This window comes from Hippocampus bargibanti, linkage group LG04 (genome assembly GCF_051943395.1).
Source record: "Hippocampus bargibanti isolate YZ-2025 linkage group LG04, ASM5194339v1, whole genome shotgun sequence".
NCBI classification, from domain to species: domain Eukaryota; kingdom Metazoa; phylum Chordata; class Actinopteri; order Syngnathiformes; family Syngnathidae; genus Hippocampus; species Hippocampus bargibanti.
Genome location: NC_142737.1, coordinates 12,698,883 through 12,718,057, shown reverse-complemented (window position 1 = coordinate 12,718,057; position 19,175 = coordinate 12,698,883). Strand labels below are relative to the sequence as shown.

The window sequence follows — 19,175 nt, the reverse complement described above, 5'->3', positions numbered from 1 at the left end:
GATCCGTGTTGATGGCGAAATTAGAAGGAAAACACATAAATAACGCCATGGTGAATCGTTGTGAGTTGCACCAAGACAACTATTTGATATTCGCTGACACAAATTCCCAGCATACAAATCAGCCCATTTCCAACGGCGCTTGGGCGCCATCTTCTGCTTTTTCTGGGTGCTACATTGCTGTCATTGACGGCTCGAATTGATATGGGAGGACTCCTAGAATCAATCAAGAAAACATCTTCTCCGAATCTGAAGCCATTGTTTTGATTCTCGAGCAAGGCAAGACGTCTTGGCGTGACGTCACGAACAGAGGGGTGGAACCTTCTGAAACTGACCATTTCCGGATTCATTTTGAAGTCATTTTTATTGGTGTTTTTCATTTAACTAAAAATATCAGCCTGCCTGATTTGGGTATTTTAGATGCTATAAATCGTTTTTCTGATGTCAGTGGGAAACAAAAACAAAAAATGGTGCCGGTTGTCCTTTAAATGTAGTGTGTACAAGCACAGTAAGAACACTACAACCCAATTTATTAACTGTCTTTCAAATGTGAAAAATATCCCTGATCAGTTAATAAATTTGTCTCAAGGAATATGCAAGATATGGCATTTACAGACTATTTCGCAGATACTTGGAGGAGGAAATGGAAATAGATTAAAATAACATATGCACTGTGATTTATCAAGATTGCGTCTGTTTTTAAGTTTCCATCGAAGGGGCAAAGAAATCAACATTTATTGATAAATGGAATCACTTTCAACATTCAAAACATATTATTACACAACGAAATATTCAAGCTCAATAATACCTACTCGCTCAACAAACTCCTCACTGACGCTCTCGCCTTCACAGGCAATATACACTATACACGTGTACCGTCGCCGAGCACACAAACATAGACTACCTGCAGTTGAAATTTGCATACTCGGCTCGGCAGCCAATCAGAAGCCTGCTTCTTTCTTCCGGACTTTCGCAAGCGTTACAAAGTCGTGCAATTGCATGTCATTTTCCAAAATAGATGCACAGAACCTCAAACTAGAAGAAAGATTCAAAAGAAGCTAACAACATATGTGACGCTACAAAACGTAAATTTACATTAAACCGTGACTGTAAAGTGTACGTGAGACTTATGAAAGGGGCTTAGTGGCTCGTAGGAATCAATGCAAACGTTGCATTGTGCACCACAATGACAATCGACTACTGTAGCAAAATTTACAGCCATGCGCATTTGACGTAAATTAAGCAAGGCAGCATTTGTAGTTGGTGCATTCTTGATTTTAAAAAAAACTTTATACTTTGTGACAATGTTTCTTATTGGGATTGGTCTCATTTTGCTTCAAGTTGGGAAAAATGGGGCAGGCAACTTTTCAGTTATCTGCCCTGTTGTTCGCTAGCTTTTTGTCATGAGTTTTAGACACTGTTTGTACTATAATTTGGGCAAGTTCGGCGGGCCGGATTGAAAAGCCTAACGGGCCGTATGTGGCCCGCGGGCCGTAGTTTGCCCATTACTGGACTAGACTCTAGTCACTAGAGTCTAGTGTAACATGTGCTCTAGGAACTAGAGGATTGCAGTTGCATGTGAGTTTATCCAGTATTATGCCATAATGACTACACACACACACACACACACACACGTACACACGCGCGCGCGCATTCACAAACTACCTATGCAGTCTGTGGCGTCATTAAACACGATATACAGTACGTATTTCATAGCAACCTGCCCTTTATTGTTCAATTCAAGTCAGCCACCTATGTTTATTTACGTGGACCCTTGTCATCAGAGTACAGTCTGACATCTAGTGGACAACAGAGGTGACGCATGAGATTTAATGGGATTCCAGTGGGGGGGGGACGCGTAGCTATAATTGGTATTTGAACGAATGAATTAACCATATAACCCCAAAAAATGAATAACACACTAAAAATACTTTTCCCACAAAATATTCTCTTTAAGAGGTGGGTAATTTGGAAATAACTGATGTCTTTGTGTAAACGATATCGACCCAACTGTATTTTGCCACAGTGTTCGACCCACGGAACCAAATTTATATACGATAATTATAATGTACCTTTGCACGTAAATTAGATTACTTGAAGAGATTGAAATTTTACACGGTAGTCCTGGTTTTATTTTAGGCTAAAATTCAAAGATCCAAAGCGGTAGTGAGACTAAAGAGTTTGATGTTTCTCTTTAATTGTAATAAGTATAGGTTCGCTATCAGATCTCCCAGGGAAGTGACCGTCAGATGTAATGTGTCCCAGAGCTTGATCGTGGCATTCTTCGGTGCTGTGACTTCCGTCCGACGCCCGGGGTCTTTGCAAGTCTCTTTGAGTCTGCATGAGTCGGAGATGATTCTCTCTGTCCCGCGACGGCCATTTTCATGCGTGGGAAATGCGTCAGGCTGAGAGTGCGTCTCAAGGAGATCAAAGGGCTTGAAAGACATGAAAGGGTTGAAAGGCGCACTTCAAAAGCATACACAAGTCAGCGCCGCCGCGGTGCGCACATGTGACGCCACAAGACCCGATGAACCTTTCCTGACTAATTCGTCGTTTTCTGCCCCTGTAATTGTCCAAGCCTCCTTTCTAGCATAGCTTCTCATTAGGTACAAAAATATTTAGACAACATCATCGTAATTTTGTTTCATAAACACTAAATAAAACACGCCGGATTTTCTTGTGATGCACGCACATCCATTTATTTGCATTGTAAATGGGTGCTTCCTGAAATGTAGTACAAACAATGACGACATTATCAATACAATACAATACATGTTCATTTATATAGCGCTTTAACAACAGCTGAAGCTGTAACAAATCACTTAACATGGACAGCTATCATATACATACTGTACAGGAAATAAAGCAGTCACAAAGATAGTAGAAAGCACCAGGGTTCTGAGTCGAATGCCCAAGAGTACAAGTGAGTGATGAGACGGGTTTTAAAGTCGGCATATAAACATAGCTGGATAGGTTAGGTTGACATTACAGTACAGTACATGTCTGTATTTCCATTGGGCAGACGAAACATACCCGACTCGTGAGTTCCCGCCTATTCGCCGCTTTAGCCAATCGCGGGACTCGATCGTGTTAAAACAGAGCTGCTTTAGCGGGAAACCGGTAGTCTTCGGCCTCTCCTAGCTATTTCGTTTCGCAACATAGCCACCATGCTAACTAAACTGCGACCAGATTCTCGATAGCATACACCTCCGTGTTTAAAAACGACCTACCGTTATATTTATCGAATCTCTAGACTATTTTGAGCAGGTGCTCTTTACTGTCAGGTTGGGTAAGCCAAAGGGCGAAAAAAAGTTGAGCCGCACGTGCCTGCGAGCCAAAAGATACTCATCGGTTTGAACCGGTGCCGGACAAAAGGCTTCCCGTAACCAGACATGAGATAGCCCGGCCAACATGAGCCAATACAACCTGGAACGTTTCCGTTTTCAAAAGTCGCCAACGTGCCAATTGACCCCAGAGTCCGAGAAGGAGAATAAGCCGGGTGAGTAAAGTGATGCTCGGGGCTAGCTCAAAACCTGAGCTCTTAGCCAGATGTGCAAAGAATGCTCCGATCAGCGTAAGCGTGATTTATACTTGAAAATAGCCGGTTTGGCGATTCACTGGTGACATAGGCTCATGTCTGGCTCATATATATAAACCAATATGTATTGTATGTGTGGGATGTCAACGCAATGCCTTTAATATCTTTGAGCCATTTTGGCTAACTACATGGGCACATCCTTCTATTGTGATAAGCCTGTTAGTAAAACATGCACCCCTCAATTCCATGGCGGTACAAGCTACGGGCCAATATTAAATCCTGACTATCATACCCATGAGGGATGTCTTAAAATGTAAAAAATAAGTTTTTAAATTTAATCTGTCAAGTGACCTATCTTGAAATAGTTATTCTTTCATTCAACATAATGAATTTGAATTGTAAACAAAGTGGTTTAGTATTTGGAACTGAATGAACGTGTACCCTTTAATTTTTTTAAACCACATATTACCAATATTATTTTGTTTGAATTCTTCTCATTGAGTAACTGGTGAGATATTTTAGGGCATGCTCATTGCTGCTCATTGGCCAAATGTAAATTAACAGAACAAAAATGTATCTATGGACTTTCAAACAACCAACGTTGCATAGAAAGTGCTGTACATGGAGCAACTATCATCTACACAACACTCACTTGTGACAGCCATTAGTAGCAGTTATTGAAACCATGCCTTTTTAAAACCATGCTAAACCATCAAACCAAGCAATGTCTTACTGACTGATTAATATGAATATGTAAAAGGGGCACGTGGGGTGATAATGACAACTTTTATTATATAATAATCACAATATTTATTGTCACAATTAAGTGAAATTGTATACATTTCATCAATCCACCTTTTCACATTCAGGAAATCAGTTGTTTGAATGGTCAAAGGTTGGACCTCTAAGTGGAACAGAAAATTGGAACTATGGTTTTGTTTTTGCAAACGAAATGAATTTCATGCAGTTGTCGACGAGCATTCTTGTTTCAAGAAATTGTGATTATCACTGAAAATCCCTTGATTTATTTTTGTGTTTTCATGTAATCTTGTCCACTAGCTCAAATGAAGTCCGATAAATCCCATTTGTCAAATTCGCATGTCCGAGGAGTGTTTCTTGAAGAAGTCACTGACGATGACAACCCGTTGAGCAAAGTGTCCTTCCCAAGGAAATCAAGGTTTGGATTTGGATTTGCCTTTATTAGTCTTGCAGTGGAGCAATTTACATTTAACAGCAGCAAAGTGATGAAAGGAATGAAGGTTGACGACATACACTTATTGATAGTTTATTTATTTACCATTTTGTCTTACTGTAGCTAATTTACTTAGCCTGTGTTGTGTTTGCCATTCAAGGGATCCTATTGTCAAACAGTCTTCAAATGAGGACAGAGAAGATGAAAGAAGTCTAAAAGAGTCTAATCTATCTGAGATGTTCCCTCATTTGTCAAGGAAAAAGCTATCAGAGGTAAGTGATGTCTTATGGCCAGTAGGGATCTTGAGGGAGAGATTTTCTCCCAAGTTTTAACATGGCAAAATGTTACGATATAATACATTTTGAGAGCATTGATCGCAATACCCTCATAGCATAAAACTGCAATATGTTTGCCTTCCTAAAAGACACCCATGTTTAAAGTTTCTTGAATCCGAAAATTATTATCTTTGCAAATACAACATTTTATATATTCACCTCTGTGTCAAGTGAATGTCGGGGTACATTGTGATGTCTTTCTCAGGTTGTTGAGAGTACAAGCACATTGGATGGCGCTATTGCCACATGCCTTCTTCTTCCTGGTGATGAAGGTATGAGATGAGATAACCTTTATTTGACTCACATTGGAGAAATTCCCCATTTTACAGCAGCAAAGTTATGAAAACAATAAGTGGAAAACAAATTTTGGAGCTGCTGAAAAGGCAGCTATGAATGGAGTTGTACATCAATCCTGATTTTTCTGACATCTTTATTTCGGCAAACACGCCGCACCATTTGTTGAATCACAAAATCATTGTGACGCATGATTATCCAAGACAAACTTCTTACAATTGGAAAAATCTAAAATAATTTGATGCTGATTCAATTAACTCGTTCAATGCCAGACGATGTGCAAAACTGTGTCCACTCCAGTGTCAGAGTTTTTGTCATTTTAACTCAAATTACAGACCAACTTTTAGGACTACATAAACATTCAATGCAGTGTAAGAAATCTTAGACTCTTTTCTGTCATCAGAAAAAAAGAGTTAAGTCCTAAGTTATATGGGTCTGGCGTTGTCTGGGCTTGAAATGGGGGTGGCTGTACAAAATACAATACAATACATACAAATTACTTTGTATATAGCACTTTAACAACAACAAGCTGTAACAAAACGATAACATGGACAAATGGCAAATGCTGCCCTGTCATGGAAGACAAAAAACATTGTCAGAGGTCTTTATCGCGAGAAAAACTAAAACCCAAACTAAATCAGGAATGGCGCACCACGTCACACCTTTCATTTCCAGAATAAATTCATGAATGACACCGAATGAGTTAATAGGGAGTAAAAATGTATTTTTCTCTAATGTTCAATCCTGGCCAAAACAAATCCAACCAACCATGTCACTGAGTGACACTGCCTGTTTTTTTTCCAGACTCTGATAATGGTTGCAAGAGAAAGCAGGATGAATCTGACGACTCACTGGAGAGCAGTGAGACTCAACCCTACAAAAGGAGGAAGCGATCTGAGGTGCGTTCTTACCGATATCTTTTTTTCAAAGACATTTCAACTTGGTCGGCTTGTGCTTCACTCCAATAAAAGGCGATTCAATACATATCACGATACATTTTCACGTGGAACAAGCATATTTTGTTGTCTCAAATTGTCTTTTGTGGAATAATGCACATACCAAGTTAAACCATGACTAGTTTGTCCTCCAGCCTGAAAATTAATTTCCTCATATGCTTCACTGGTGTTGAAACCAAAAGTTTTCTGAAGATGAATCTGAAAACATTGACGATGAGAATCAAGATGGTGAAGATGAACCGAGTTGGGAGAAGAAGGAGATGATGATCAAAAGGCTCCAGAACAAGTTCCCCAATCAGGACAAGGAGGTAAAAATTATGAAAAACAACCGAAAATTGTCAAATGGTTTGTTACACCAGTCCAAGATGGCGCCCGAGTAGGCAGCCGTCAGCAAGTGCTCTGATGAGCCTTGCTTTTTTTTTTTTGTTTTTGTGTTTTCTTTTGTCACTTTGTGTTGTTGTGCGTCATGTGGAACGATACGGATTGTTTTTCAGCATTTTTGACCACAACATTCATCAAGGAGGAGACTGTGCTGAGCGGTTGCGCCTTTTCGGCAGCATGAATATGCCAGTACTGTTTTTGAATGGGAGGAATGTCGGTGCCATTCGACTGTCATCGCTGGACACCAAAGGGGCCATTGTGTTTTTTTGCGCCAGTAATGGGCAGCATCTTCACAGCCCCGCTTTGTTCAGTGGAAGGTCGGTGCTGTTGGACAGTCTGCGGCTGGATGGATGCATGGCTTGAGGAGCCCGCGATAAGAAGGAAGGAGTGTCAGCGCAGAGCGCCGATGCATATATGGAACTGTCGCGGGATGGAATTGAAGCTGATTTATATGGGACAGGAGATGTGAGACAATCTCTTTTCGTCAATGGATGCTACAGCTGCGTGTTTGCTTTCAACATTTAGCTTGTAGTCGACGTGCACATTCCACCATGATGTCCCTGATCCACTGGTGAAGAGACGCTTTGATCCTCTCCTCTTTCATCTGGAACTGCTTCATGTAACAAAGAGGGTACAGAAAGTGCTTAAGAATGAATGTCTCTGTGTCTCATGTTATTTGTTATTTAGTTTTTATTTTGTTCTTTTGACTTCAAGACAGCGGCGCGAGAGTGGCTGCCTTTCCAGCAGCTCCTATGTTTTGCTTTTCTACTTTCATTTCTTTCATAACTTTGCTGCTGTGAAATGTAAATTTCTCCACTGCGAGACTAATAAAGGCAAATCCAATCCATCCACAATACTAGTCAACCTCCAATTTGTTTGGATTTTGAGCCATTTTTTCTCTGTCTCGGAAAAGATAAAGAAAGATAGAAACATAAATAATGAGCTCGTATGTCACAAATCTTAATTAAATACAGTATGCGTTTTTGTCAAGTAACACCTCACAACCGCAAACATTTTAAATAGTTCTAGCAATTACTATTAAGATGCAAAAACACAGAAACTCGTCCATCTATTTTCATGAAGAGAAATTAAGAACAAATAAATATGGTGGAATTCTTTAGTAATTTTTATTCAAATGATGGATGCTTGATTTTCATGTAAAAGTCCCCGATGTCTGTCTTACTGAAGGAGTTGCGACTGGTGCTTCAGGAACACAATTGGGACGTCGGCGAGGCTCTGCATGCTCTACTAATGTTCTCCAGCGCAGGTCCCAACATTGCTCCTCGCACACGTTCTCATGAATCTGTCAGTGCCGTATTCTGTTAATCTGATGCAATCTTATTTTTGCCTGTCTCACAGATGATGCCAGTGTCAATTCCGATGAAAACAAACCAAATGAATCCAACCATTCCACGTGCAAAGAGAAGTCAGTCAAGGGACAAAGCGAAGTGCACCAGATTGAATCTTGTGACAATAAAATGAACGGCAAAAAATCGGATTCATTTCATGCAAATGATACTGAGGACAGTTCAAACGATACTGTGGATAGCGACGACTATTCATCTGAAGATGAGATCAAACATTCCAATTACACCCTCTCGACCTGGCTTTCAAAAGACATGTCCTCCTCTGCCCAAATAACTTCTTCACACCAGAATCCATCCTCCACCTCCTCTGCCAAAATAACTTCTTTACACCAGAATCCATCCTCCTCCTCTGCCGCACACGTGCTGTTCAAGTTTACCAGCGGGACCAGTATGGCCAAGAAGCAAGCCAAAGCACGAAAGCTAATAGCCCGCACCAACAAAAAGCACCTCAGCTCTGATGACGACGTAGAGGATGCGGACAGCAGCGACTGTGACAATTACGATGATGCGTTAACAAAAGTGGGAACCATGAAGGAAGAGATCCTCAAGTTTTTTCAGGAGGCCTCCATCGATGAGCTGATGCTCCTTTCTGGGTGTTCTGTGAAAAAAGCAAAAAAGATCATTGAACTTCGACCCTTTCAAAACTGGCTCAGCCTGGTGAGAAATCTTACATTTGTGTTTTTTTAGCATGCAGCTTCTCTCATGATTCAGGTGCTTTGGGAAGATAATTTGAGGAACCTGGAAAACGTCATTTATTTCAGTACAGTAGTTATTTCGCGATGCACCAAATGATTTCGTCACTTTGATGACCTTTGCTTTGAGATAGTGATAACCCCAGATTCATCAAGTTTTAATTTTTCACTCAAAGCAATTTAAATCATTTGGAAATTACCGTACTGTATTTTCCGGTATATAAGGCGCACCCCCACTGAATGGTGCATTTTCAAACTTTCCATATATAGTAAGGCACGCCGAACTACAAGGCGCACCTTCAATGAATGAAAAAAAGTTTTCCAAGTATAATATAGAAATATTTAAAATTTACCAAATATAAGGCACACCATATTATAAGGCGCTACAGTGTGGTTACGCGCCACTTCTATGGGGGGAAATGGAGTTGGTGGCTGTTGAGATTACTTGCGAGACCCGTTGTGGCTCAATATTACTTTATATATAAGGCACACCTGCGTATAAGGCAGGATCATCATTTGAAGAAAATGAAGGCTTTTGGGTGTGCCTTATACATTGGCAAATACGGTAACTCCTCCCTATTTGTATCTATTTTGAGTTTGACTTTTTGAAAAGCACTACTGAAATAAATGAGCTTTCATGGTGAGTCTATTTGGAGCAATGTTCCGGCTTTTTCTCAGTATAATGGAAAATGAAAACAATGCGGTCAAACACAAAGAAATGTTTTAATCAATTTTTGTGGGTGCATGAAAAACAAATTTGGTGACTGGTCCGACTGTTTGTTTGTCTTCTGTTACCATCACCCTTCTCTTCTTTCCCTCTCAAGGCCGGACAAATGCAAAAGAGCAACGGGCTGTCCGAGGACCTCCTGCAGGGCTGCAAAACTGTTCTGAAGGGGCGCAATATTGTTCGGAGCCTCATGTCCAAATGTGAGACCATTTCCTCCAAGATGGTTCAGCAGGTCACACAAGTGATGCAGGCCGGCGAGCGGGAAATGCCGCAACCCAAACTGCTCAATAGCCAGTGAGTGTCATGCACTTGAGATGTATAAAATTACGTGTCGTTCCTCTGTCATTCACATCAAGTGTCCTTGAGAGTTTTGAAAGGCGCTTACAAATGAAATGTATTATTATTTGTCTCCCAGGCTCAAGCTGAAATCCTATCAGGTCATCGGTCTGAAATGGCTGCTGCTCTTGCACGAGCACAAATTGAGCGGTATCCTTGCCGATGAGATGGTGAGATGCGAAACGATATACAGTGAGACCTCAACTTACGAACTTAATTGGTTCCCAGACAGAGTGTGTAAGGCGAAAAGTGTGTATCTAAAAAAAAACAATTCCCATAGGAAACCATTAAAATGGGAATAATCTCCGTAATTTTCTCCGTGCGTGCATAGAAATAGTATCGATATATCCGATATCGATATAACGAGACTTTACTGTATTTCAAAACAATGACATGTACAACAAAGTCTGTTTGACAGTTTGTTGTTATTTCCTCACTCTTAGAAATTGCTCAATGTTTTGATGGTTGATATCAAGTGATCCTTATGTGCCTCTTTCTCTATTCAGGGTTTGGGGAAAACAATCCAGGCTATTGCCTTCTTGGCCCATTTATTGCAGAAAGGAATAGAAGGTCCTCACCTCATCGTTGTGCCTGCCTCTACACTTGGTAATACAAACACCCTGAATGTTTCGATGTTTTATCCAAACCAAATTACTTGCAATTGGAAACATCTAAAATGATTTGATACTGATGCAATTAACTCATTCACTGACACGATGTGCAAAAATGTGTCCACTCCAGTGCCAGGGTTTTTGTCATTTTCATTTAAATTGCAGGAACCACAGACTAGTGAGAATATTGACTACATCTGGATTCAATTCAGCGGAAGAAATCTTAAACTCTTCTTTCATCAAAAAAAGAGTTAATTCCTAAGTTATATGGATGTGAAGTTATCTGAGTTTGAAATAGGGGCGGCTGTACAAAATACAATACATACATATTGATTTATATAGCCCTTTAACAACAGCTGAAGCTGTAACAAAGCACTATCATGGACAAAAGGCAAATGCTGCCCCCTCGTGAGAAGGAAAAACATAGCCAGAGGTCTGACCAGCACTTTATCGATACTCCCCGCAAGAAAATCTAAAACCCGAACAGATTCGGGTATGGTGCTCCACGTCATGCTTTTCAATTCCCGAATAAATTTGGGAATGGCAGTGAATGAGCTTATTTTTCATCCAGGAGGTGATCGTCAAATGTCTCATGTGTGTTGTTGTTTTTATTTTTTTATGTAATCAAAATAAACCGCAGAATTACATTCAGAATCCATGAAGTGAGCTTCATCACTCATCTTTGAATTTGTCTTTCTCGAATATACACAAAATTCACATATTTTCCATCGTGTTTTTGTTTGTGTTCCAGATAACTGGGTCAGAGAACTCCAAATGTGGTGTCCCAGTTTGAAGGTTTTAGTGTATTATGGTAGGACACTTTATATTTGGAAACTTTTCATATCTGTAGACAAGTTAATGCAATCGATCACTGATTTGTTTGTGCTTAACGTCAGTTGAAAAAGTTGGGGTCAGACTATTCTGTCCGGGACTGTGTATTTGCGGTATAATTCAGACATGGCTTGAGAGACAAAAGTGTGCTCTTGGTTTGTGTCTAGGTTCTGTGGAGGACCGTCAATACCTCAAGCACGATATCCTCAATGACGCCATTGAATTCAACGTCCTTGTCACCACGTTAGTGTCTCAGTTTGCAAAAGAAGAAAAAATCTAATAATAAATCCTGTTTGATACGTGTATCACTCATAAACTCGATTTCCTGGTACACAGGTACAGCTTTGCCATTGGGAACAGCAATGACCGCGGTCTGTTCCGCAAGCTTCGTCTTGCGTATGCCATCTTTGACGAGGGTCACATGCTGAAGAATGTGAACTCGTTGCGCTACCGCCACCTCATGTCTATCAATGTGAGTTCACAGTGTTTGGTGGATGCATTTCACACAAAATGATTCGCATGAGATTATATCATTTCAAAAACATACTTTTTTATCATAGGAGCTACTGCACGTGGCATTCAGGGACTGCAGACATTGATCAAAATGAATGATGCATTTCGAAAGATTGATGACCTATTTCGAATATTCTGTGTACTCATTCATCTCAACACGGCATTCTGATCAATTTGCTTGTGCGCAATATGAACGAAACACACAATCTGACCATTTCTAGATCTCTATTAGCTACCAATTAGCTAGCTAGCTTTCTATCTATTTCTGTTACTTCCGGGTTGAGTGAACGCTGGGGCGTGTGGCTGCCGCTGCTCACCCACAGAAAAACTGATATTGTGTCTGTAAAGTGACCATGAGAGTTTTGAAAGGCGCTTATAAATTAAATTTTTATTATTATTATTATTACTTTTGAAATGACCAAGTCAAAATGATCTACCCATTATGTTTATTGAGAAATATATTGATTCTTGCAATAACCGCAGATGTTGCACAACATAGTTATGTACATTTTTTTTACCATGACCTGAGTTCACTCAGATAACTGGCTGACGAGACAAACACACTTTAAAAATGTCATCGTGAAAAGAAGGTCCTCTCCCCCTTCTGTATGAAAGTGATACTTTTTTGCTTCTTATTTTGTCCAGCGGTGAGTCAGCAAGCAGGTGGAAAGATGATTAAAAGAAGGGTATTGTGAGTTTTCTTTATTTGAAGTTGCAATGGATGTCGGTTTTCGGCAGACCACAGGTAACACTGCTCTCCAGGCTGTCTTTTCTCCCTCGTCTGGTTTTAAAGGTGATTCGCCTGAGCTTCTGGCCGATCAAGTCCTAGCGGCAATTGGCCATTCCCAGGTGGTTGCAATCACCTTCTCGGAGTCAATTAGTGGTCGCCCAACTCTACTGTTTTGGATCCAAAATCCAGAAAACACTAAATTATTTAACATTTCTTTTGGCATCATGACAACTATCTTACGTTTAAGAGGAAAAATTAGGATGTAACTAACGACTAGCTTGTTAACTCAGGAGCGTTGTTTGATAGGGCGTGTACCTAATAATGACATGTCATCTGATTGGTTGTCCGGTGTGTCAATTAAGCGAAGGGATGGCTAATGTCTACTTTTTTTTCAAAACGACTCAACTTTATTTGTATAGCGTCAGTTGGAGACAATGTCACATCACCTTTTCATGCGATCTACCAATACTACCTTGGAGATCGACTGGTCGAACGCGATTGACGTCTTGAGCACCCCTAACATAAATGGTGTAAGAAAAGTCATACAGTGAGACATCAACTTACGAACTTAATTGGTTCCCAGACAGAGTGTGTAAGGCGAAAAGTATGTATCTAAAAAAAAATTCCCATAGGAAACCATTAAAATGGGATTGATCCGTTCCCGGGTTTCCATAAAATATACTTTTCAACTAAATAAGCCTTCAAACTACACACAACATACCTTATTCTATGTATAATAAATGTGCTATTGTATTGTAATGAAAGAAATACACTGCATTGTATCATACAGTCACTTTATTTACATTTGTGATGGTCATTGATGGCTTGATGGAATGGCGTTGGAGGTCCGAGGTCAAAGGGAATTGCTGTTTGGAAAGAGTCACATTCCATAAGGACTGTAGTTAAAGAAATAAACTGCTATAAAATAAAGTTGTATTTACCTTTTTGATGGTCGTTGATGGCTTATGGAAGGAGAGTTACCTTCCATAAGGACTGTTTGTAACTTAACCTCTGGTGCTGTTCGGTCGTGTGCTTCCGTCGAAAATCACTCCGCCAGCCGTGGTGGGTGTGTATTATGAAAATAGTGCTTATTATAAGGTGTAATTTTCAGAAATTTGACGTTTGTAAGACGAAAAGATTGTAAGATAATGTGTTTGTAAGTTGAGGTCTCACTGTATATCCAATGCAGGCTACTGCGACTTTTCTCCCCCAGCAAGTGTTTTCTGTTATTATTATTATTATTTTTTTTTTAAATAAATCTTTAATTGATGTTACGGTTTTGAGGACACCCTTCCTGCCTTTTAGGCACACCTGGACCTAAAGGGTTTCAGAACTGATTTTTGTCTTGAAAGCTGCCACCATCGTCACTCAGGCAGGATTTCTCTTCTTCTTTCAGGCGAAGCATCGCTTGCTGCTCACCGGCACACCGTTACAAAACAACCTCTTAGAACTGATGTCGCTCCTCAACTTCATCATGCCATCCATGTTTTCAAGCTCCACGACAGAGCTCTCCAAGATCTTTTCTATGGTATTTGTGTTTTTTTTTTATCTCTGAGATATGACGCGTGATGGAAATGAGTGATTAGAAAAAGTGTTGTCATGGTCTGTATTGTGTATGTTGGTGAATGAAGCAATGAAATCACATCAGTTATTACAGTGATGCAGTTTGCCTCGTTCTGTGTCTTCCACCCCTTTTGTGTTCTGTAGAAGTCCCAGGAGGATCACAGTCCATTTGAGAGGGAGCGCATCTCTCAGGCCAAACGCATTATGAAACCTTTCATTCTTCGAAGAGTTAAGAGTGAGGTGAGTGGCTCCATTCTTAATCTACATTATTTCGCATATTTCCCAGGGTCAATCCATAAAAATCTGATTTATTATGATAAGACAAAAAGACAATTGATTCCCATTTTCCCCTCTTCTTCTTTCCAGGTCCTCAAACACTTACCCGAGAAGAAAGACAAAGTTGAGTTCTGTTCCATGAGTGAAAAGCAGCAGGTTCTCTACCAGTGCCTCTTGAAAAAACTCAAGGACTCCACCAGCGGCGAGAGTAAGCTATCTTCAGTGCTACTATTTTTTCTGATTGATAAGAAGCAAAATAGTGGACATTGTGCATTATTTTTTATTGATGTATTGAGTAGTAGAATTGTGAAATCGCATGTCTGACTTTTTTTCTGGGGGGGGGGGCATGTAGAGCGCGTGTTGTGTAACGTCCTGATGCAGTTAAGAAAGATGGCTAACCACCCTCTGCTACATCGACAATATTACACCACAGAAAAGCTGGAAGCCATGAGCAAACTCATGCTAAAGGTAAGTTTGCTTTATTCATTTTTTTCAATTACAGTGATATCTTGGCTTACAAACTTAATTGGTTCCCAGAAAGTGTGTGTAAGGCGAACAGTGTGTATTCCAAACATTAATTTCCCATAGGAAACCGTTAAAATGAGAATTATCCGTTCCCATGTCCCATAAAACATAATTTTCTCCTAAATAAGCCTTAAACTACACATAATATACCTTATTTTATGTATAATAAATGTGCTTTGGTATTGTAATTAAAGAAATAAACTATTGTATAATAAAGTTGTTTTATTGACCTTTGTGATGGCCATTGATGGCTTCATAGAATGGAGTGGGAGGGAGGGGGTTACTGTTCCTGAATTCCATAAGGACTGTAGGAAGAAACATTAGCCTATCTCTCATAGGCTTATGCCCAGAGACGGACTTCTCTTCCTGTTTAATGAAAGTACAGTTCGGCATCTTTTTCCAAAAAAGGCCGGTTTCATCAGCATTAAACACTTGATGAAGAACGTAGCCTTCTTCCACCATCTTGAGCAATGATTCCTTGTGAGCTTTGGCAGCTTTATCGTCAGAACTGGCTGCCTCACCATGACGAATGACACGATGAATCCCTGTATGACACTTAAAGTTCTCGAACCATCCGTGGCTAGCCTTGAAATCGAACCGAAGACTGGGGGCGGGGAATAGAGGACAAAAAAAGTCGGCTGCCATTTCCAGCTCCTTGTTAGGACCCGGCTCTCTTCGTTCACTTCAGAGATCCAGCTCCAAGAACCTGCTCGTTCGCGAACGACACATTACTCATTGTGGCGCTCCATGTGTCCCCCGAAAACTCGTTCGTATGCCAAGATTATATTCTCGCGAATTTTACGTTAGTCAGGTGTAAAGTTCGGTAGCTAGAGCTAGCCGAGGTATCACTGTATAGTCAGAAATTTGATTTTTCAGGGGAAAGATATCTGAGATTTTAATTATCACCCAGCCCTAATTTATTCTAAAGCACTGAGTCTTGCCCACGAAAAGTGAAATGGTATTTTTATTTTTATTCTTATTTATTTTTAAAATTACATTTAAATATTCTTTTTATTACATTTTAAATTCAATTCAAATTAAAAAAAATAATGTTAATGTATATATTTTTTTTTTTTGTTTTGTCAGGAGCCAACTCACCACGATGCAAGTGCCGCCTTGATCCAAGAGGACATGGAAATGATGTCTGACTTTGAGCTGCATCGTTTGTGTCAGAAATACTCATCTATCGGCTCCTATCAGCTGGACAACCATCTGATCCTCGATTCTGGCAAATTCTGCTGGCTGACGGAGAAGCTGGCATCACTCAAAGCCAAGGTGGTGTACCTCTTTAGCACGTGTAAGCCGATCACACGTTTGATGGTTTAAATTCATATTTGTGTTGTTTGTCTAAATGCGCAGGGAGACAGAGTTGTTCTCTTCAGTCAGTTTGTCATGGTGCTGGACATCGTGGAGGAACTGATGAAACACCTCAAGCATCGTTACATTAGAATGGACGGCTCCACGCCGATAGCAGAAAGGTCAGCTCACACGCTTTTCCGAACCGAAGAGTTTGAAATAATATTCGCTCCCATGAGTTTCATGATTTCAATGCCTTCTCGTCTTCTGCAGAATTGTGCTGATTGACGAGTTCAACAATGACCCCGATGTATTTGTATTCCTGCTTTCTACCCGTGCGGGCGGCCTAGGCATCAACCTTACGTCAGCAAATGTCGTCATTCTGCACGACATTGACTGGAACCCCTACAATGATAAGCAAGCTGAGGACCGCTGCCATCGATTGGGTCAGACCAGGTATGGTGGATTATGTTGAGTAGAATGGCTCACAACAGTTAACATATTTCAGTCTTTTTTTTTCTTTCTTCCTAATGTCACATCCACTCATCTTTGGTTCATTCAATTGTCTGTTTGCTCAGGTTTTGCCCTGGCTCAAAAATGATGGGACTGACCAGACATAAATTCCTGTTACTGTGTCGAGTCTAAAATTTCAGGCTGACAAAAACCTTCAGCATGCACTGCGATCATTTTATTTGACCTCCTCCTTGCTCATTTTAGAATGCCTAACTCTTAACGCCACTCCATTGTCCACAATGATGCAGTTCTAAAGTTGTGTAGACTATTTCTGTGAAAGAAGGATAGATACCTAAAACTCTTAAGTCCCAGTGTCCATGATGTATGATTTCAATATGGCGGCGGTCCACTTGACTCGATACTGTTATGCAGCTGGGACATACCAATCTGCAGGTTCTTCATTGAAATGATGACACTGAAGTACCGTATTTTCTGGTGTATAAGGTGCACCCAAAAGCCTTGATTTTCTTAAAAAGATGACCCTGCGCCTTATATGTGAAGTAATATTGAGCCACAATAGGTCTTGTAACTACTGTCAGCAGCCACCGACTCCATTTCCCCCTGTAGAAGAAGTAGTACGTAACCCCAGCTTCTCCTCTAGCGCCTTATAATGTGGTGTGGCTTATATTTGTAAAACATATATATATTTTTATTTTTGGAAAACCTTTTTCATTCATTGAAGTTAAGCCTTATACTATGGTGCGCCTTATATATGGAAAAAGTTTGAAAATACAGCATTCCTTGCAAGTGCACCTTATACTCCGGTGTACCTTATACACTGGAAAATACGGTAATTAGGACAAGGAGTCATCATACAGAATATATACTTCATATACACTTCTCCTATTCTGTATATCATAATTTAAGAATGTGAAGGGACGAAAATACTGAATCCCCACCTTCCTGGTTTGTATGTTAGGACTGTCCGGGTCATCAAACTGATCAGTAAAGATAGCGTTGAAGAAGCTATCCTGCAGTTGAGCCTGAAGAAACTCCAACTGGAACAGGACATGACAACGACTGAAAAGAGTAAGTAAAAGTGTCTACACACGCACACATATTTTCCTCAAAATAGAAAATTTCCTCACATAGTGGCCGTCTAATAGACATGATATTTATTTATTATTGATTTATTTATTTAAAGTAGAGGGACTCAACCTTATGAATTTCATTCAGCGAATCTGTAGTTGGGAAAACAACATATGTGATTCATCTCCTCCCTCACCATGTCAACTTATATAGATTTGATCATAAAAGTGCACTTGTATTAACAAAATCGCCTAGAAATGCCTTTCTGCTAATTACTTTCGGAACTGGTCAACTCATAAAAAAAAATGAAATTGTGAATGAAGTGCGATTGGATTTGTATTCTGCTCTCAACATTGAAAATGGTACTTTTCTAAAATGCGTTTGGATTTTGATTTGAACAAGCACAAGTTGTCTTTGTGTTTTATGGCATGTTGCTGTTAACACATTATCATTCCAACATATTTATATTATGAAACGCAATGTTGTTTTATTTTAGGTGATGAAGGGTCCATGCCCGAAGATGTGGCATCTTTGCTCAAAGCGTCTCTGGGACTGTGATATTCAGTCACATATAACTTAAAACTTGACGTGGGGGTATTTGTCTAAAGATGCACTGGAACACAGACGACAGAAAGAGTAAGATAATTTTGCTGTCCTCAGTGGTCTAACTGTGCCTAAAACACATTTTGTGAGTGATATCAACACTGTGAAGACTAAACAAAAACTGAATCTTTGATGTCTCGTAACTCATTCAGTGTCATGCAGTCACACCAAACCAGAGCGCCAATAATCTTTGTATTCCAGAGACCGAAAACTCTGACAGCCTTTGGTGACTTTGCAAATGTCAAATGAGAGCTTAATTACTTAGACTGTCATCATCCCAGCGAGATATTCCCTACATGAGATATTTCTTTAGCTATGAACACACATTTCAGCAAACCATCATTGTTCATGGTGCGTAAGATGTCCACTGCCACACAAAGCACTTCCATTCTCCACTTTCTATCGCCCATTTCTAAAAAGATAGTTTGGGCTGTTATTAACAAAATCATTGGAATTTCACTCATTTAGATTCCTACACTGTTTTTATGATAGTTTCATTTTCAAGTTACTGAAATTTTTGGAAAAAAAAACAGGTATGCATTAAAAATAAGAGTTCTTCTTAACATCTTTCTGAAAATGTAGGCCACGCATTGTGGGTGGTTGGAAGAGTCTGGGAAGCAGCTGCTACATCATCGTACTGTATGATTGCCTAATATGACTGAAGTGTTACCTTTTGAAAATTTGTAAGTTGTGCATATTTGGATGTGCTCTTTATGTGTAGTTTGAATTTGTTACCTTTAATAAATGATATAGTGTTGGGGTAAATGACATGACTATTTGTGGAGCTGTACAAGGAACTGCAACCCCGGATTTATTTTTTCTCATACTTCCTCTTTGCGGTAAGGTTGGTGAAATGGGTCATTGACGAGC

The 19,175-nt window shown here is 39.9% G+C and overlaps 1 protein-coding gene across 1 annotated transcript; it reads left to right on the top strand.

Moving 5' to 3' along the window:
• The first annotated feature begins 3,113 nt into the window (after nucleotides 1-3,113).
• On the top strand, nucleotides 3,114-19,070 carry smarcad1a (SNF2 related chromatin remodeling ATPase with DExD box 1a). Its single transcript, XM_088994114.1, has 23 exons — nucleotides 3,114-3,496; nucleotides 4,595-4,712; nucleotides 4,888-4,999; nucleotides 5,268-5,334; nucleotides 6,161-6,255; nucleotides 6,495-6,620; nucleotides 7,882-7,960; nucleotides 8,053-8,717; nucleotides 9,577-9,773; nucleotides 9,895-9,985; nucleotides 10,322-10,421; nucleotides 11,178-11,237; nucleotides 11,425-11,500; nucleotides 11,594-11,729; nucleotides 13,897-14,028; nucleotides 14,208-14,303; nucleotides 14,430-14,547; nucleotides 14,692-14,807; nucleotides 15,951-16,139; nucleotides 16,224-16,342; nucleotides 16,434-16,616; nucleotides 17,593-17,702; nucleotides 18,199-19,070. The coding sequence occupies exons 1-23, from the start codon at nucleotides 3,409-3,411 to the stop codon at nucleotides 18,258-18,260; spliced, it is 3,135 nt and encodes a 1,044-aa protein (XP_088850240.1). The 5' UTR covers nucleotides 3,114-3,408; the 3' UTR covers nucleotides 18,261-19,070.
• The last annotated feature ends 105 nt before the right edge of the window (nucleotides 19,071-19,175 follow it).

Excerpts from the sequence above, each read along its gene's own strand:
- smarcad1a (XM_088994114.1), top strand. The coding sequence starts at position 3,409 with ATGAGCCAATACAACCTGGAACGTTTCCGTTTTCAAAAGTCGCCAACG. Across the intron at positions 10,422-11,177 it reads TGTGCCTGCCTCTACACTTG|ATAACTGGGTCAGAGAACTC; the intron begins GTAATACAAACA and ends TTTGTGTTCCAG. Across the intron at positions 11,730-13,896 it reads GCCACCTCATGTCTATCAAT|GCGAAGCATCGCTTGCTGCT; the intron begins GTGAGTTCACAG and ends TTCTTCTTTCAG.